The 18,469-nt window shown below is 37.4% G+C and overlaps 1 protein-coding gene and 2 non-coding genes across 3 annotated transcripts in view; all 3 read left to right on the plus strand.

Annotated features, from left to right (window-relative positions):
• The window catches only part of LOC134649648 (intermembrane lipid transfer protein Vps13), a 122,667-nt gene that overhangs the window by 24,314 nt on the left and 79,884 nt on the right, over window positions 1–18,469 (plus strand). The window contains exons 10-21 of the mRNA XM_063504486.1: window positions 5,911–6,145; window positions 7,251–7,384; window positions 8,717–8,840; window positions 9,168–9,320; window positions 10,464–10,638; window positions 11,587–11,780; window positions 12,903–12,972; window positions 13,609–13,759; window positions 15,830–16,104; window positions 16,720–16,857; window positions 17,269–17,374; window positions 17,796–18,028. Coding sequence (XP_063360556.1) covers window positions 5,911–6,145; window positions 7,251–7,384; window positions 8,717–8,840; window positions 9,168–9,320; window positions 10,464–10,638; window positions 11,587–11,780; window positions 12,903–12,972; window positions 13,609–13,759; window positions 15,830–16,104; window positions 16,720–16,857; window positions 17,269–17,374; window positions 17,796–18,028 — 1,988 coding nt within the window. The remainder of the gene's footprint in view (window positions 1–5,910; window positions 6,146–7,250; window positions 7,385–8,716; window positions 8,841–9,167; window positions 9,321–10,463; window positions 10,639–11,586; window positions 11,781–12,902; window positions 12,973–13,608; window positions 13,760–15,829; window positions 16,105–16,719; window positions 16,858–17,268; window positions 17,375–17,795; window positions 18,029–18,469) is intronic.
• Window positions 4,556–4,717, plus strand: LOC134649920 (U1 spliceosomal RNA). The gene has a single exon (XR_010097014.1). It is a non-coding gene; the product is annotated as a U1 spliceosomal RNA (small nuclear RNA).
• On the plus strand, window positions 14,835–14,996 carry LOC134649921 (U1 spliceosomal RNA). The gene has a single exon (XR_010097015.1). It is a non-coding gene; the product is annotated as a U1 spliceosomal RNA (small nuclear RNA).

The following is an 18,469-nucleotide window of genomic DNA, read 5'->3' on the forward strand; positions in this document are numbered from 1 at the left end:
GGTCTATTAGCGCGCGCAGTGGAATGATGTGACCTTGATTGCTTCTTGCTTCCACCACAGCAGTCGCTAGTAGTGCTGAATTCTGTCTAGTATTGAGATGTAACGCGATCACTGTGTTTGCTTGCACTTCTTCTATGTCTTCTACAACATGTAATGATGAAGCCAGTGGTTGTGAGGGACTCGTAGGGGCCACAGGCTCAGTCTGCTTTAGTTGATGTAGAAGGGAGTGATGACGTCGGTGACATATTCTACAGGACACAGGTACTCGACATTTTGATGCTGAATGCCCTGGTACTAGACAGTTGTAACATAAGTTGTTATTCTTGACATATTCGCTTCTCTCCGTAGGTTCCATCTTGGTAAACTCCTTGCAGTGACATAATGTATGACTTTCTTTACACATTACACAACTCCTGTTCTCGAAGGTAGGTGTGGCAACATGGCATGTACTTCGCTCCTTGTTTGACTTCACTTCTTTTGTATTATTCGTAAGTAGTTCCAGTGTACGAAACTTGGCCTCTAGAAACTCCTTAAAATCGTTCCACTTCGGTAAGGGTTCAGAGTCACTCTTATACGCATGCTCTTCCCAGTCTTTATGCGTCTCTGGGTCCAATTTCTGAACGAGCAAAAATATCACAAGTGGATCCCAAGAGTCAACAGAAACATTCAGGTTTTGAATGTTGTGTAAGCACTCTGACGTTGTATCTAGGAGTATTTTCAGTTGAGCAGCTGATTGTGTGTTCATTTTACGCTGGTTAACCAATTTCTTCAAATTATTGTTCAAAATTAATCGTTTGTTGCCATACCTTGTTTTCAGGATGAGCCATGCTTGTGAATAATTATCAGACGTAATTTGAATGTGCCTCAGTAATGACGACGCTTCAGCAGTAACACTTGTCTTCAAATAATGTAGCCTTTGTACGTCACTTAACATCTTGTTGTTATGCACGAGTGATATGAATAAATCCTTGAACGCGGGCCACTCTTCGTAGCTTCCACTAAAAGTAGGTAACTCGATCCGCGGCAAACGTACGAAGTTGTTTTGTGTTCCTGCTATAGCATAGCTGGAGTTAGCAACAGAAGTTTCCATCAAAGTTTCATGCATTAAACTTGCAATTCGGTCCATCAAATCTCCTCTGAGTACGTTGTACAAATCTTCGTAAACAAAGAATTCTTCGTTTAAAAAGTATGGTAAAACACCCCTTTGTTCCGTAGGTGTAGCCTTGACCAACTCTTGGTGACTGTGGTTAAACGTAGCCCAGTATTCGTCAATCATTTTAAGCCGAGACTCGATGTAACCCTTGGTTAATCTCTCCTTAGGGCATTTCTTTAGGTTAACTTGTGTTTTCCGAAGCACTGTAGCACTATCCTCAAGCACAGCGAGTAATTGTTTTTGTTTTTCAGTCATTGTTAACGATAAAACACTGCAATTTCACGTACAAGTCTATTAAAACGCCGTTATAACTTTTAGCAATAAAACTTGTTAATAATCAAATAAACTCATTAGTTTGAGGTGCAATTCGTTAGCATCTGCCGGCTCCTTATCTCTGGAATGCGGCTCGCTATTGTTCTCGCCGCCGGGCGGCCGGTGTCCGATGCACTAATTGATCCGGTTCGATTGCGACCATATGATGGTTGTAATAAGGTTCACTTTTAACTATTTTGGATTTTTGGATTTAAATAAATCAGAAAGACGTGTGATCTTGTACGGGTTTATTAGGCGACTAAAGGATAGATATACATAGAAAGAGAAGGCAGGAATGTAATTGAAAATGCATGCATAGGGTTCAAATTTAACACAACAAACGTAATTTTGACACTCAAACAATTTACAACATTTCCTGAAACTGTTCTTATACATCATTTTTTATAATTTATAACTATAATTTTTTGATGATTTTTTAAAAACTGCCCCTTCTCGTCATATATTGCCGGTGACGCACGCTCGGGACCTTATTATTAAAAGGCAAGATGAGAAGACGTGTTAATAGAAACATTGATATAGAATAAAGAACTGGATACCCAATCAGCCGCAAAAAATGGCCCCACAAAAGTGATGTTAAAACAGATCACGCATTACTTTTTCATTTAGTCTTGTTTGAAACGCTCAAATGTGAAGTTGTCAACAATTACGAAATGTGCCGTCGAAATATGTAAAAATAACAATGATAAAACAAAGAAAAAGGATGGAATGTATTTCTTACGGTTAGTTCTTGGGATAGCATTACATAATTTATGTAATCTGGTGGTAATTTTATGGTTTTGAATAAATTAATTTGTTAGTACCAAAGAAGGGATGTCAAGGAACAAAAATCTAATGAGTCGATGTGAGGTCAATATTTTTTTTATATTTTTATATGGCATTCCTAACGAATAACATTATGTTCAAATTCAAGATTTCCAAGAAAACCTATGACACGTGCAAAGTGGACTGCTATTTAATTATAGCAAGAGATAGGGGTGATGCAGTTTTAAACAAGGCAAAACGGCACTTGTGTGTTCGGCCCATTTCCCTGTTTTCTACATATACACCACCAATAAGGGCTTATATCGACTAACTGTAAATGCTAAACCTGTCTGAACACAGTGACAACCACAGGATTTTTTTTATAAAGTATGGACTTTATAAAAACAAGCAACAACGGTTGCACTCCAGGAGTGCCGATAGAAGTGAAAACTCACCTCACTATGTTACCGACGCCCGGTAACACGATACATACGTTTAGCGGCGGTATTCTATTTATTAATTATGTATTATTATAATTCTCAAATAAGATCACACTTTTTCATTGACATGTTTATTTACATACTGCCATGACAACATCAAATTATTTGAACATAGGTAAAGAGTCTTGAAAAGGAGTCCGCAACACTTTTTTCTTTATTGATTTAAATGCCATCTAAATTATGAGTGGCCACTTCAAAAATTACCCACCTCTCAAAAATCCAATCAGTACCAATAAATGTCCCCGTGCACCCGTGCGATGAGTAAATGTAGATCTAAAATACACAGTAATTTTATTTAATAAGTTGTTTTTATACTTAATAAGTTATCTGATTAGGTTTTTACAGCACATTTATAACTCCCGGAACTATGCCAACCTTACTCTGCGTGGTACAATTACTGTCGGTGGCGACACGAGCACGCTCGATCAAAAATTGCTGGCGGTTAAAAGGTTAAAGACGTATACTTACTTATTAAAAATTAAATTTGTTTGAATTTGAACCACGATTTAATTTTATTTGAGCTCCCGATTAAATTAAATTTGTTTTATTTATTACTTCAATTGGTTTTTCTGTACAGTAATACCTAATAAAGTGTACCAAAGTGACTCCATTCGTTCATTATTCTCGTTTGACTTTGTTTGACGTAAATACGTTACGTTTAGTGCCATCGGACTCAATTTTTTAACAGTGTTGGTACCTCTGTTTGCAAATTTGACACTTAATGCTTACGACATTAAGCTCTTTTATGTACGAAACATTTATCAAGACTCAAAATTTACGTAAGCGTTTTTATCATCAATGCAAATGGTGCGAAACGTCATTGGGATCCACATTTGTTGACGTTTTTGTTCTGCTTTGTGTGTCTATTTCTTTTATATTAAGTCAGTGAATAGAAACCAATACTTGTTATTTAGATATTACGTAACAAAAGGAGTACAATTTCAATGACTAAATCTATCAATTTTACATTTTGGCTCTAAAATCGTTAACGGAGCCTTAAAAAAAAAGCGGCCAAGTGCGAGTCGGACTCGCCCATGAAGGGTTCCGTATTTAGGCGATTTATGACGTATAAAAAAAAACTACTTACTAGATCTCGTTCAAACCAATTTTCGGTGGAAGTTTACATGGTAATGTACATCATATTTTTTTTTTAGTTTTACATTCTCTTATTTTAGAAGTTACAGGGGGGGGGGACACACATTTTACCACTTTGGAAGTGTCTCTCGCGTAAACTATTCAGTTTAGAAAAAAATGATATTAGAAACCTCAATATCATTTTTGAAGACCTATCCATAGATACCCCACACGTATGGGTTTGATGAAAAAAAATTTTTTCAGTTTCAGTTCGAAGTATGGGGAACCCCAAAAATTTATTGTTTTTTTTTCTATTTTTGTGTGAAAATCTTAATTCGGTTCACAGAATACATCTACTTACCAAGTTTCAACAGTATAGTTCTTATAGTTTCGGAGAAAAGTGGCTGTGACATACGGACGGACAGACAGACGGACAGACGGACAGACAGACAGACATGACGAATCTATAAGGGTTCCGTTTTTTGCCATTTGGCTACGGAACCCTAAAAAGACATAAACTAAACAGCCTATATAAAAATATAGGCAGAAATATCACATTGATTTGATCTATAATTATTCAACAAATAATGTCCATACATAAAAGCAAATGAGGCTGTTTGACTATCTCCCCTTGTATAATTTAGTTCCAACATTTGCCGCTAGATGTCACTGTGCGCTCCGCGTCGGGATCGTACATCGCGGTGTTAAGATTTTTCCACGAATGACGACCCTCGCTGCGTACTGTAGTGAACTCATACTTACCTGGCATAGGGGATACCGTGATCAAGAAGGCGGTTCCCCCAGGGCGAGACTCTTCCATTGCACTGCGGTTGGGTTGACCCTTGCGATTATCCCTAATGTGGATAACTCGGATGCGTAATTTTTGGTAGTGGGGACTGCGTACGCGCCGTCCCCCCGTAATTACTTAAAATGAGTATATTGTTCGTAACAATTTCACAAATATTCCTTACGATAGTTACGATTAGTTTTTAGGGTTCCGTACCCAAAGGGTAAAAAACGGGACCCTATTACTAAGACTTCGCTGTCTGTCCGTCCGTCCGTCCGTCTGTCACCAGGCTGTATCTCATGAACCGCGATAGCTAGACAGTTGAAATTTTTACAAATGATGTATCTCTGTTGCCGCTATAACAACAAATACTAAAAATAAAATAAAATAAATATTTAAGGGGGGCTCCCATACAACAAATACGATTGTTTTGCTCTATTTTTTGTTGATAGTACGGAACCCTCCGTGCGTGAGTCTGACTCGCACTTGGCCGGTTTTTATAAAGAATACGAGTCGAGTACCTTTAGTTTGGGTTTGGGTCATTGAGTGACAGGATCAGACAAAATTTGAACCTTGATTTTTTTACAGTTCCGTAGTCAACCAGAAACCATTATAGGGCTTGGCTTATAGTTTGTGTACTTGAGATCTCTCATTTTGTTTATGCTTATCAAATTACTTAACACAGTTTTGATGTAGGTACTAAGAGAGAACCGAAAAGCAACTCCGAATGGAATAATCATAGTAAGGATGTTTTCAAACGGCATGTCAACGTTGTAACGAATGAAGTTACCCTTCACCCAAATATTAATATCATAACTAATTAACTATTTTTCCAACAATTCCTCAAAAAAGCTTAATTCCAATAAAGGTTTTTATTAGGCTTAGGTTTATAAAGATTCGTGATGTTGGGCAGTTGGGCTTTTTTCTTACGAGTTCATAGATGGCGCTAGTAGTCTTTGAATTAGGAATTAAAATATTGTTATTTGATGATATGATAACTTTAGTGATATACATAAAATGAGTATTTTTTCATTACTTAGCGACATGACATCTAACGGATCTTTGTAAAACGGAGTCCCAGTTTTTTTATTAATCTCATTCTTTTATTATTGACAAATTGAAATGAGTTTTTAAGTAGATGTAGTGAGTTTATCTTCCTAAATAGATATGTAACTAATAACAAAAATTAAATGATCGAATTAGATATGTAAAATAAAGTCTATGACAATTCGTATTTCTAATTTGAGTACTAATGTACATTTAATGTCATTTTAGGCCGGCAATCGCACTTGTATAACAATAGACCATTTTACAAATTTCAGTGAAACAGTTCCAAAACGCAATGACTCCCGAGGAGAAGGCGAAGCTATTCCGTGCCATAGACTACCAAGAGAATAGCGCACCACTGCACCTGCCCACCGAATACGTGGCCGTTGAGATGTGCTTCCGTCTCGACAGATGTCAGGTGGCTGTGGACGACGATAAGGAAGTGCTGAAGGCTTGCGTGGACAACGTTGTGGTTGAAATGGGCCAGAGACCGAGCGCCAATGCGATCAGGTATGTTTTGTACTAAATACGCTTTCGTCTGGATCACATTGTAAGTTTTATTTATAATGTTTCACTAGATGTCGCTAGTAGTATCTACTTGTCTTTTGTTCAATTATAGACAAAAATAAATAATCTATGCAATAGGTATCTATATAATAAATTGAAACTTCAAGAGATTGAATTTTATCGGATTGGTTTTAGATAAATAAGTAAGCATAGAGTGCTCACTCCATACATGAATTTTTTTACGTAGTAAATTAATAATATTAAATTCTGTAGGAGATATAATAGAATGTATTTCTAATAAGTTTGAAGCTGAATACTTATCAAGCTTAAATCTATAAATAAGTTTTCGCAAAACATAAATTGGTTTTTATGTTTGTATGGACTCAGCACTCTATGCTTACTTATTTTTCTATGGTTTTGGCTGAAGTATGTCCATTATTATAAAAAAGACGGCCAAGTGCGAGTCGGACTCACGCACGGAGGGTTCCGCACCATCAACAACAAATAGAGCAAAACAAGCAAAAAAACGGTCACCCATCCAAGTACTGACCCCGCCCGACGTTGCTTAACTTCGGTCAAAAATCACGTTTGTTGTATGGGAGCCCCACTTAAATCTTTATTTTATTCTGTTTTTAGTACTTGTTGTTATAGCGGCAACAGAAATACATCATCTGTGAAAATTTCAACTGTCTAGCTATCACGGGTCGTGAGATACAGCCTGGTGATAGACGGACGGACGGACGGACGGACGGACGGTAGGACGGACGGACGGTAGGACGGACGAACGGTAGGACGGACAGCGGAGTCTTAGTAATAGGGTCCCGTTTTTACCCTTTGGGTACGGAACCCTAAAAAGACACAATTGCCGTTTCGTCACCAATTAGTTTACTTACCTCTTGCTAGATGGCGCTAGTATTACTATATCTTGGGGACAATATTATAATTAATGTGTTTTTTCACTTTCCATCATACTCCATGCTTCAATTATCTAGAAACCCTTCATAACTTTTGAATAAATTGTCTGTAACTTAATTGCAATTTTAAAATGACAAACTGAATTTGATAAAGTTAAGTTGATTTAGCTTATAAGATAACCCTTTCATTTTAGGGTGGACGTGCAAATGCAAGCATTCACGGTGACGGGCGTGCAGCAAGGAGAGTACACACCACAACTCGTTACGTCAAAGGAGGTCACCAGCGACGTCAACCTGCTGAATGTCACATTTGAGACCAAACCCTTGGGTAAGACAACAACATTTTATGTGAATGTCTACAAAATGCAATTTTATTCAGATTTACAACAATTTTCGTTAAAATACAAATAGTCCAGTCGCTTTAGATAGATAGTCCAGTAAATTATTTAAAATATTTAAAATTTTCTTCAAAGTTCTAAGACTTAATGTCAACATCTTAATGTAAAAACTACAATAAATATTGCTAATTTATCATCATAAAACTAGTTTCAATAATTCTACAACAAAGACAAGAATATAGTTAACGACAGTATCGCGTTAACATTTGGTGGCCCGTTTCTCAAAAGCATGTAACTTGTAATACAAGCGGTTTTCACTTTTTGACAGCTTTTGTTAGAAAGGGACTTCCACTTGTATTACAAGTTACAAGCTTTTGAGAAACGGGTCCCTGCACCTACACACTTTTCTACTCACATTTTAACGCTACTTCCACCGGTTAAGTGAACTCTATTAAGGCAGAAGTTTCACATGACTATAGTATATTGCTTCTCTAAAAAGTCATAAAAACAAAGTCTTCGGTACAAATAATAGATGGAATTAAGGAAACTAAAAGACAGACAGACTCACAGACATTTTTAATATACCCTAATATCACTACAACAACTGCCACGCACCTAATGACACCTCATACATTGCAAACCGTCCAATAGGGGATATTACTGCAATGTTCTGACGCCAGAGTCAGCACTAGTGCCTATCGTAAACCATAGAGTAACTTATACATACTGTGCCTTAAACTGTTTTTGTCAAGTTTAAGAAATATGACATTGATGCATTAAGGGGGTTTGTTTGCAAATGGTTTAGTTATCTGCCTCTTTATCGCTCGAATATGCAAGAGTGATAGAGAGGTTAGGTTTGTTTCGCGGTAGACCCTTAGATTGTGATGGATTGCGGTAGTGGCGCCCCCTACGCAGAGTTTCGCGTTATATCCCATATTGTGTAAGTTGTAGGCTACACTAAGGGAACATATAATTCATTTGATTTCAGGCAAGCACCCATATAAAACAAACAAAGTGATGTACAAAAAAATAAGTATAAAATGTAAAAAAAGATACAAACGTGTAAAAAGTAAAAAAAAAACAGTAAAAAAGTACATTTTCAAAATTACAATTTAGAATAAAATATAAACATAATACATACGCTCAGAAAAGATAACCGATACGAGTTATATAGCTGGTCAACCAAATCTTGTCAGTAAAAAAAGGCGCGAAATGCAAATTTTCTATGAAACGATATCCCTTCGCGCCTACATTTTTCCAATTTGCCGCATTTTTCTACTGTCAAGATCTGGTTGACCAAGTATATGAATGATGTGTTTCAGATGGCAAATGCGACCAGAGGGTGCGAGTGTCAGCGCGGCCGCTGCAAATCATTTACGACGCGCAAACTGTCATCGAGATAGTCAATGTTTTCAAACCAGAAACAGAGTCCTCGGCTTTGACTACGTAAGTTTCTGGGTTTATTTTTAAAGAAAAGAAAGAAAATACATTTATTTAAGTGAAACCCAACCAGTTAATTTTTATCAGTCATCTTTCTTTTTTCTTATTGCTACATCGCGAGAGATCTTCATCACGTAGACGAAATACAAACTACAGATAGATCTTCAGAATAAAGCAGTTTTAGTTCAACAAGTGCTGCTAAATATTAATAAGTATGTATATCAATTGCATTTTATACAGAATCAAATGTCATCCCATACATCAAGGAGGTATGCGAAATAGTAACTATTTTCACTAATCAGTACTATTTATTATGCTACAACTCTGTTTCAGTTTACAAGCGGTCGCCGAAAACAAAATGGCAGACCTCAAGGAGAAATCTGCGCTGGGTATGCAGTACGCCGTGCACCAACACAGTTTCATCGACCTCGATATCGATATCGCGGCTTCGTACATTGTTGTGTCGCAGACTGGGAAATTTAAACCGTAAGTTAATTAAACAATGTTTGGGGGTGCGCTTACAAAAATCGGCTTAGTCCTCACAGTTAGGCTTGTGAAAATGAAAAAATGAAAATGAAAAATGAAAAATATCTTTATTATCTATTTACAGACATTATACATCTATTTGCTGGGGCCTCTCTTTAGGCAAATAGATGCGATTGTGGCGTGGAAAATGGGGACTTATCCTTGTAAAACCACACAAATCTTATACCTTTAAACGAGCAATTCTTGTTTATTTATTTATTTATTTGTATGTATATATATTTCGGGGATCTCGGAAACGGCTCTAACGATTTTGATGAAATTTGCTATATGGGGGTTTTGGGGGGCGAAAAATCGATCTAGCTAGGTCTTATCTCTGGGAAAACGCGCATTTTTGAGTTTTTGTATGTTTACCAAGCAAAGCTCGGTCGCCCAGATATTAAATTATAATCCGGGATAACTAGCGTCGTAGACATGACCTTTGTCAGATAAGCCGCTGTTAAACCATGTTTGATTGTATGCAAATACCACCAATACTATCATTCGTTAACAAAAAATGCAGTTCATCACATTCTGAACAGTCGGAACGTGTCAACAAGTGAACGGTGTGTCAATGTGTGTATCACCTTACTTCTATAAAAAAGCTAACAGGAACACATATATCACATACAGACTATACAATAGCTCACAGGAACACATATATCACATACAGACTATACAATAGCTCACAGGAACACATATTCTACCAAAGTACGTAAACGTGTATGGCAGGAGGACGTGGGAATATATGCTACCTAGCATACTAAATAATATACCTGAAGAAATATATAAAAATAGCCTCGAAAATAATAATAAATGTAAAAACGCGTTCAAGAAATATTACATAACGGATGGGAATGTGTGATGACAGGTGTTACCTGATAACTGTTTACCTACCTTATTTGTTCCTTTTGTGTCTAGTATATAAGTACTTACCATATAAACACTCAACATGCAGTTTGAGCGTAGTGATGCATTTGCACCACGCATAAACTTTCATACGTTTCTGTGGCGCATCTTAGTTCTAAGTTCTTTGTATTACGTTTTTGTAATGTGTAAATAAAAAAAAAAATACACATACAGACTATACAAATTGATTTTTTTCAGTGAGGAACCCTGCATAGTAGTGAAACTTGGTGCAATTCACATAAAATCCGAGCCGCGGGATGAGACGCTGGACGTGCACAGACTGTACAAGGAGGGTTTGGCGGACGACCAGATTATACAGGAAATTGCTCGCCACAGCTATGACAAATTGGACCTTCAGCTCACTGAAATGCAGGCATGTTAAAATTTATAAGAACACTAGCGACCCGCCCCGGCTTCGCACGGGTTAACAAATTATACATAAACCTTCCTCTTGAATCACTCTATCTATTTAAAAAAACCGCATCAAAATCGTTGCGTAGTTTTAAAGATCTAAGCATACAAACAGACAGAGAGACAGGAAAGCGACTTTGTTTTATACTATGTAGTGATTCCAACTATTGTTTTTAATCCTTTTCCAGGCCGCATCTACAAGAATTTCCCATAAAATCCAAACATATTCCAGATAATCCAGCCTTGATAATTAATTTAAAGACAGTCAAGTTATATTTCCAGGAAGTGAATCCTAAATAGAACCCTTAAACGTAATGCTAAAGTTGAAATGTCATTGGCGCTTAAGATCGGTTTTCCTAGGATAGCGGTGCCGTCATATAGCGGCCGTCTCCATACTAAATAATACGGCTAAATATGGATGTCGTAGTATTTGTTTGGAGACGGCCGCTATATGACGGCACTGCTATCCTAGGAAAACCGATCTTTAGTGGTCGATAAATCGTACTATGCCTACCTTTTTATGTACAGTCAGCAATACTATTAGCTTAGCACCTTAGCATACGAATTTAGCCAGGAGAGGTAGTTTTTCGCTTCAGCTGAGATTCTGTATATGTACGAATTTTTCAAAGACGGCTGGCCCGATTTGGATTTTTATTTTTTGGTTGAAAATCGGTCCCTTTATTTTGATATTTGGTGATCAGCCCAATATTTGATAATGGGATCGTTGAGAAATCGAGGCTGCCCTTGAAATATTTAGTCAGTCTTTTTTTTTGTAAATTATTTGTGTATTATTTCTTGGAAATTGTCATTTAATTTTGGTGAAGTGGAACTGCTGACAAAGACCACGTGGTGATGGCATTTTAGACTGTTGTCTGAAGTCGGTTCTTTCATAAAGGTTATTTAATTGCAGATCGTGATAGCGTTACGGAACGAGGACTGGCAGTCAGCTATAGGCAGCCACGAGGCTACACCCTTGCATCTCCTGCAACCCACCAACCTAGTCATACAAATACACAAGTGCCTGATCACAGACGACCCGAGACTGCCCAAGATTAGGATCAGGGGCGAATTGCAGAAAATAGCCATTAGTGCTTCTGAGGATAGGTATGATTCTTAAGTTTCGTAACGCAACTTTTGTATCTTTTACCTATAATTTTTCTTTTACGTTCACGAAACTATCGACACCGTCATGACGGCCGTCATGCAAATGACGGCACCGCTTTTTTACGTTACGTTGACAATCAACGCCGTCTAGGAAACCGCGGCATCTTGTTTACATAGACAACGTTCTAGTGACGTCATTCACCGCTATATAGCGGCCGCTATATGACGGCACCGCTTTCGGAGGAATCCAAAGCTTTAAGCTAGATAGTTTCGTGAACGTTTTATTAGATAGCGGTGAAGCCATTTTGAATAAATGACACGAGATTTGAATAAATGATCTTCCGTACTACGATTATTTTCCTCTTCTGATGATATTTCATCCTCCAAGTAAATTATAGATGGTCAAGCAAATCTTGTCAGTAGAAAAAGGCGCGAAATTCAAATTTTCTATGGGACGATATCCCTTCGCGCCGACATTTTTCAAATTTGCCGCTTTGACCTTGGTGGCTGACGGTGTGTTATGACGCCGTGGTACTTTCCACATGTCGTCACCGTAAAGACGGCCGTCTTTTGCGGCCGCTATATGACGGCACCGCTTTTGGAGGAATCCAAGGCTTTAGGTCCTGCTAATGTCAGGGATACCATTGAAAATACTAACGTTTTCGCAATAGTCCTGACATCGAATGTCTTATGAAATTAAATGAACTTTTGCCCTTGTATGAAAAGAAAGTGTCGCGCTTTTATTACTCTGAAAAATTTGGTAATTATTAATTAGTAAGTAAGCGTTTTATTTGTAAATATAGGTAAAATTACAGTGGTCAGTTTATAATACGTACAGTTTCACTATATTTTATTTTACCAAACGGCGTACAAAAACATTGAACTTAATACTAGCAACTAAACTATCATGCTCACCGAGTACGAGTAATAATCTAATCCTACTTACAGCTATGACAATTAATGAATATCAGGTACATAGTTCATGAGAATTGTAGATGACAAAATATAGATTTCCATCACTATTATTATCCATATAGTTAATAAATACAATGTCAATTAGATGCCTATTGAAAATATAATACAAATTGTCATAATACATATCATTATGATCATTTCTTTCAGGTTATTAACGCTTTGTGAAATATTAATAGGCATGCCTCTGCCTAAGGCAGAGGAATCTACACAACTTAAGGTATGTTCACCTACTTTACTTCATTTATTGTTTTATCAAATTTAATTTTAATTATTTTCTTTTTCATTCTTAAGCTGATTTTCTGGCGATTAAGATATATCATCTCGGGCCGCGCCTACGAAGCTGCAGTGCTTTTCAAAGATTTAGGTTATAATGAGTTGGTAAATCGACAATGATCTTTCTAGTGGTGGATAATATTCACTTAGAAATCTTAGATAGGCATGTCAAACTTCAATCAGTCCTTTGACTCACAAAATACTACTTTCAAAGTTTTATTCGTGTATAAAATGTTTGGTAGTTTAAATCCCATACAATTGTGGTTTTAAAACCTTACAAAAAAAGCGAGCAGTAACGAAGTTTTTGGCAACTAGAGATAAAAAAAAGTTGCTCCGAGGCTCGGCTGCTATTAGATACTCAAACTTCAAAATGAAAAGGACTCTAGTTTGACGTGTTTCTTAGTTCAATTAGAAGTATGTATTAACATATGTAAGAGAGTAACTTAGCGTAACTAGAGGTATTTATTTCCATTACCTTCGTAATATTTCAATTGTATTTATTTTCATGATTAATTTAGTACGGCGATTGACTAAAATTAATGGATAAAAACCAATCATTGAATTCTATTTTCGTTTTCAGGCATCCGAATCGAAAGGTTCCAGTTTATCTCTATTGACGAAATATCTTGACCCGGTAGAGAAACAGAAACGTGACACAGCGCGAGCCAAACGGAAATCTGACGAGCAATCGGTGCAGTTAACTGAAGTTGAAGCCATATTTATAATGAATGGTAAGTTTTAATCTACATGTATTATGAGCGCTCGCTATTGGGCTAAATTGTGCTCATACTCATGCATGCAAAATTAGATTAACAGTCACAATGCAAAAGCAACATGCATATTTCATCAAAAAATGATTCGAAATCGTATTTTTACATAAGCTCCTAAACCAAGTATCTACTTAACTCGTAACGTCATTATATCGAAATCTAATCATTATTTTGACCGATTGTAATGTGGGGCCGGAACTAAAGCTTCGGATTCCTCCGAAAGCGGTGCCGTCATATAGCGGCCGCATAGAAAATTTGAATTTTGCGCCTTTTTCTACTGACAAGATTTCCTTGACCATCATCAGAAGAGGAAAATAATCGTAGTACGGAAGATCATTTATTCAAATCTCGTGTAATTTATTCAAAATGGCTTCACCGCTATCTAATAAAGCGTTCACGAAACTATCGACACCGTCATGACGGCCGTCATACAACCGCTTTTTTACGTTACGTCATAGAGAAAAAAATACATAGAGTGCTCACTCCATACATCACTTCAGACTATTAATTTCAGTGTCAACATCTAGCATCGAGTAGCGGAACTATCAGTATTGCTACTTGACAATAGATGTAGCACCGACCGGAAAGTCTTATCTCAACAGCATAAGACTTTCCGGTCGGTGGCGACATCTATTGTCAAGTAGCAGTACTGATAGTTCCGCTACTCGATGCTAGATGCTAATAGTCTTTTTGGTACTAAAACTGATGTATGGAGTGAGCACTCTATGTATTTTTTTCTCTATGGTTACGTTGACAATCAACGCCGTCTAGGAAACCGCGCCATCTTGTTTACATAGACAACGTTGTAGTGACGTCATTCACCGCTATATAGCGACCGCTATATGACGGCACCGCTTTAGCTTTCGGAGGAAACCAGAACTTAACCAAAACATGTTTTTGTTGTTGCGAACTTGTGCAGCAGTTAGTTCCAACATTTGCCGCTAGATGTCGCTGTGCTCCCCGCGTCGGAATCGTACATCGCGGTGTTAAGATTTTTCCACGATTGATGACCCTCGCTGCGTACTGTAGTGAACTCATACTTACCTGGCATAGGGGATACCGTGATCAAGAAGGCGGTTCCCCCAGGGCGAGACTCTTCCATTGCACTGCGGTTGGGTTGACCCTTGCGATTATCCCTAATGTGGATAACTCGGATGCGTAATTTTTGGTAGTGGGGACTGCGTACGCGCCGTCCCCCCATAAAACTATAACATACGTGGTAGGTCCCATAATGACCTGGCCTGAACCAAATATTATGCTAGCGAAATAAAACTATTACTTTTCAATATAGTCGCCTTTAATGTCAACGCACTTTTGACATCTTTGAATAAGCATATTCCTTTATAAAAGTACCCTGAAATCTTGTCTTCAAAATGGCCTAAAACGGCCGCCTCCAGGTCTTCGTCATTGAACAATTTTTTTCCTCGCAAGTCTCGCTTCAGGTTTGGGAATAAAAAGTAGTCACTTGTAGCACTCATGACATGTTACGCAGAAGTGGGTCAGGCCAGGTCATTATGGGACGGCCTGGTATGAGTGAACCGGTTAGATTTTATTCTTAGTTTGATATACCTGAATTTACCTGACTTTTATGATAAGGAGTTACGGACATAACACCAAAACTATCTATAGTGGAATTATTCTTATTTGCATTATTTGACACATTATGACTAGAGATGTAACTAACCCAAATCGATTGTCACAGCAAGCGATTACGATTGGATGGCACCTAGACTGAGGTATCGAATTGTGACGTTTAATGAATTTTTATTTGAGATTAAAATCAAAAATTTATATCGATTTATTTAGACGACTGCCGATTTATAACGGTACTGTCCGGCCAACCCTAAATTTAAAAAAAAAAGACGTAGAACGTAAACGTTCGCAATGCAATTGTCTTCCTTTGTAATTTCGATGTGCAAGATATTTTACGTTCTATTGCTGTTGTCAGCGTCATGTGTCAAATAATGCAAATACGAGTGCACAAGGTATAAAAAGGACGGAATATTACATTTTTCTATCTTTCTTCCTCAGAACTTGTCCTAAGCGTGAATCGCAAGAAAGCGATCAGCGGCCAATCCTACGACAAATTCTTAGTGTTCTCCCTCTACATGTTGGAACTGACCGCCACCCAGAAAACGTTCATGTTGGAGGCGACTGTGAGACTAGGCGCGGTCGGCATGCAACATCACAGGCAAGGGAGAAACATGATACAGATGATTGACACGCCTGAAGTCACTCAGAAAAACGAGGAGAGTACTGGCGAAGGAACGGCTGGCCATTCTTTGTTCGCGGTCACGTATAGCAACGTAAGTATTTATAACTTTTCTTGGCATTGTATTTTACATTACAAGATACATATTTGTAATTTTCACCCTTCTTTTTTTTTGTTAGAGCAATATTGATCCTGCACATTTTTTAAATTTGCTTTTCTTGGCAAATTAAAGAATAACGCAAATTCAAAAATGCTTTTAGAATAAAAATACAAAAATAGCCTAAAATTGATTTGTTATAAGTAAAAAGAAATTACAAAGCCAACATAAGTCGGTTATCTACGATAGTTTAAAACATAGATGAAGATATACTGTGACTTGTAATATAGTAAAAAACATTTAGGCTGCAGATACCTAATCTAGATGGCGATGGCGTTTAACGGTTATTGTACTTGTTGCATACATAGTTACCGCATACAGGGGGGGCGATTTTTGAATTTCGATCGCTCGATTTCGTCACTCGAAAATCGGTGGGAAACTAAAAATTGTAATTTTCCATACGTCGTAGCAATTACTACTTTATTTTAATTAAACAGTTTATTTATTTAGCGATAGTGGGTGGCTTGGCTAATGTAAAGACATCACAACAGTCTAGTGGTTCACTATTTATTATATTATAAAATATACACGGAATACAAATAAATATTGCAGATCGACAAAAAATGCCCAGAATTCAGAAGCCATTACGGATCAGTTGAGCAACTAATCGAGTTGGATTTCGCCACTTTGAGAGTCCTACTTCATCTCGAAGGCCTACAAGAGATACTTATCATCGTAAACGAATATCAGGTATAGTACAGTTATACAAGTTAAGTTGTAATAACTTTTCATTACACTATCCACAAACTAAGCTCACGATTGGGGCCGTAAAACTTCTCATTTACTCTGGTGTGGTGGTAACATAACAAGAGTGCGAGAGATAGTGACATGACCTAGGTAAACAATTTGGTATGCGATATGGGAACGGTAGCTAGCATTCTTTACCTGGGTGAGCTCCGTCCGGCCGCTTCTAATGGCACGTTGTTACAATTTTAATTGAACCTAAAAGCTTAGACCTGAAGGTCTTTTTCGAATTGACCATCCAAGACATACTAACTCACCCGCTATTCGGGCATCTTAGAAAAACTGTTGGTAATTGTTGTAATTTGTGCTCTATGCCGTTGGTAAATGAGTTTATATTTAATTAACATTTGTTTGTAGACGCGGTTGCAAAATCTTCAAAGCACCGTTGATCGGGTCGCTAACGCCGGTCCATTGGAGACTATTGTCGAAGACGAGGAACTTCTGTCTGCAGTAAAATCGAAAGGTTAGCTCTCATTAGAGTCCGTCTAAACTGCACATACTTTACAGAAAAAGTTAGGAAGAACCTTTATAAGGGGGTTTTTAGAAAAAAGTTTATAATTTTATTTTTTCGGAAAACTAGCAACTTTTGGGTTATTTCTACTCAGAACTACTAGGATTAGTGGAAACAAAGAAAAAAAGTGTCCCCAGTTTTTCGTACACATTTTGGGAGTCCTTTTTGTGACGCATTTTCACACACACTTTGTATGGAGCGTCACAAAAATGACGCCCAAAATTTGTAGACACATGACATTTTTTTTCGGGCCTCGTGAGTCCTCGTGATAACTAACCCAAATGCTGGTGGTTTTTCGAAAAAATGTAAGTGGTACACTTTTAACCGAAAATGCCAAATGATATTTTCATAAATAACTCTTAAACTTTTCCAGCCAGTATCTCAAAGCAGACACGCAAAAAGCAGGTGGAGACGATACAACTGAAAGTGAACGTTAAGATAGGCGCAGTAGAGATAGAATTCGCGACGGATCGACGTCGCCTGAGCTTGGTTCAGCTGCAGAAGGCCGCTGCTGGTCTGATATTGAAGAGCTCGTACACGCAGGTGGATTGCGCTATAGCTGATATCAATGTGCAGGATTTGAATCCAGCTACGATACATAAAGACGTATGTATGGGTTTTTCTTTTGTTTATAAGCTATTTTGTCTAATAGAAGGGTTTAGCCGCCGGAAGTATCGTAAAGAACAGAAAAAAACTATAAAAAGGTATATATAGTTTGTCAAAGGACTGTCTCATTTCAAACATAGACAGAGAGAATCTTTGTGTTACACAAGTACTAGCACCCAATAGAAAAGGATGAGTATAGTTTTTTTTTGTTCTTATTTACTGACAAATTTGGTTTGACCACTGTAATTTGGATGATTTTTGCTGTTTCATTTGGCACACGCTGAACATGAACACTTAGATACAAATTAAATAGCTGATCTGTATACTTTATAGCGGATGTTATATTCGGATGTTTATTCCTTTGCACATAAAAACGCTGAACGGATTTTGATATTGATGCATTTGATGCACACTTAACTATCTTTATAATAACCACGAAAT

This window comes from Cydia amplana, chromosome 7, assembly GCF_948474715.1.
Source record: "Cydia amplana chromosome 7, ilCydAmpl1.1, whole genome shotgun sequence".
Lineage (NCBI taxonomy): Eukaryota > Metazoa > Arthropoda > Insecta > Lepidoptera > Tortricidae > Cydia > Cydia amplana.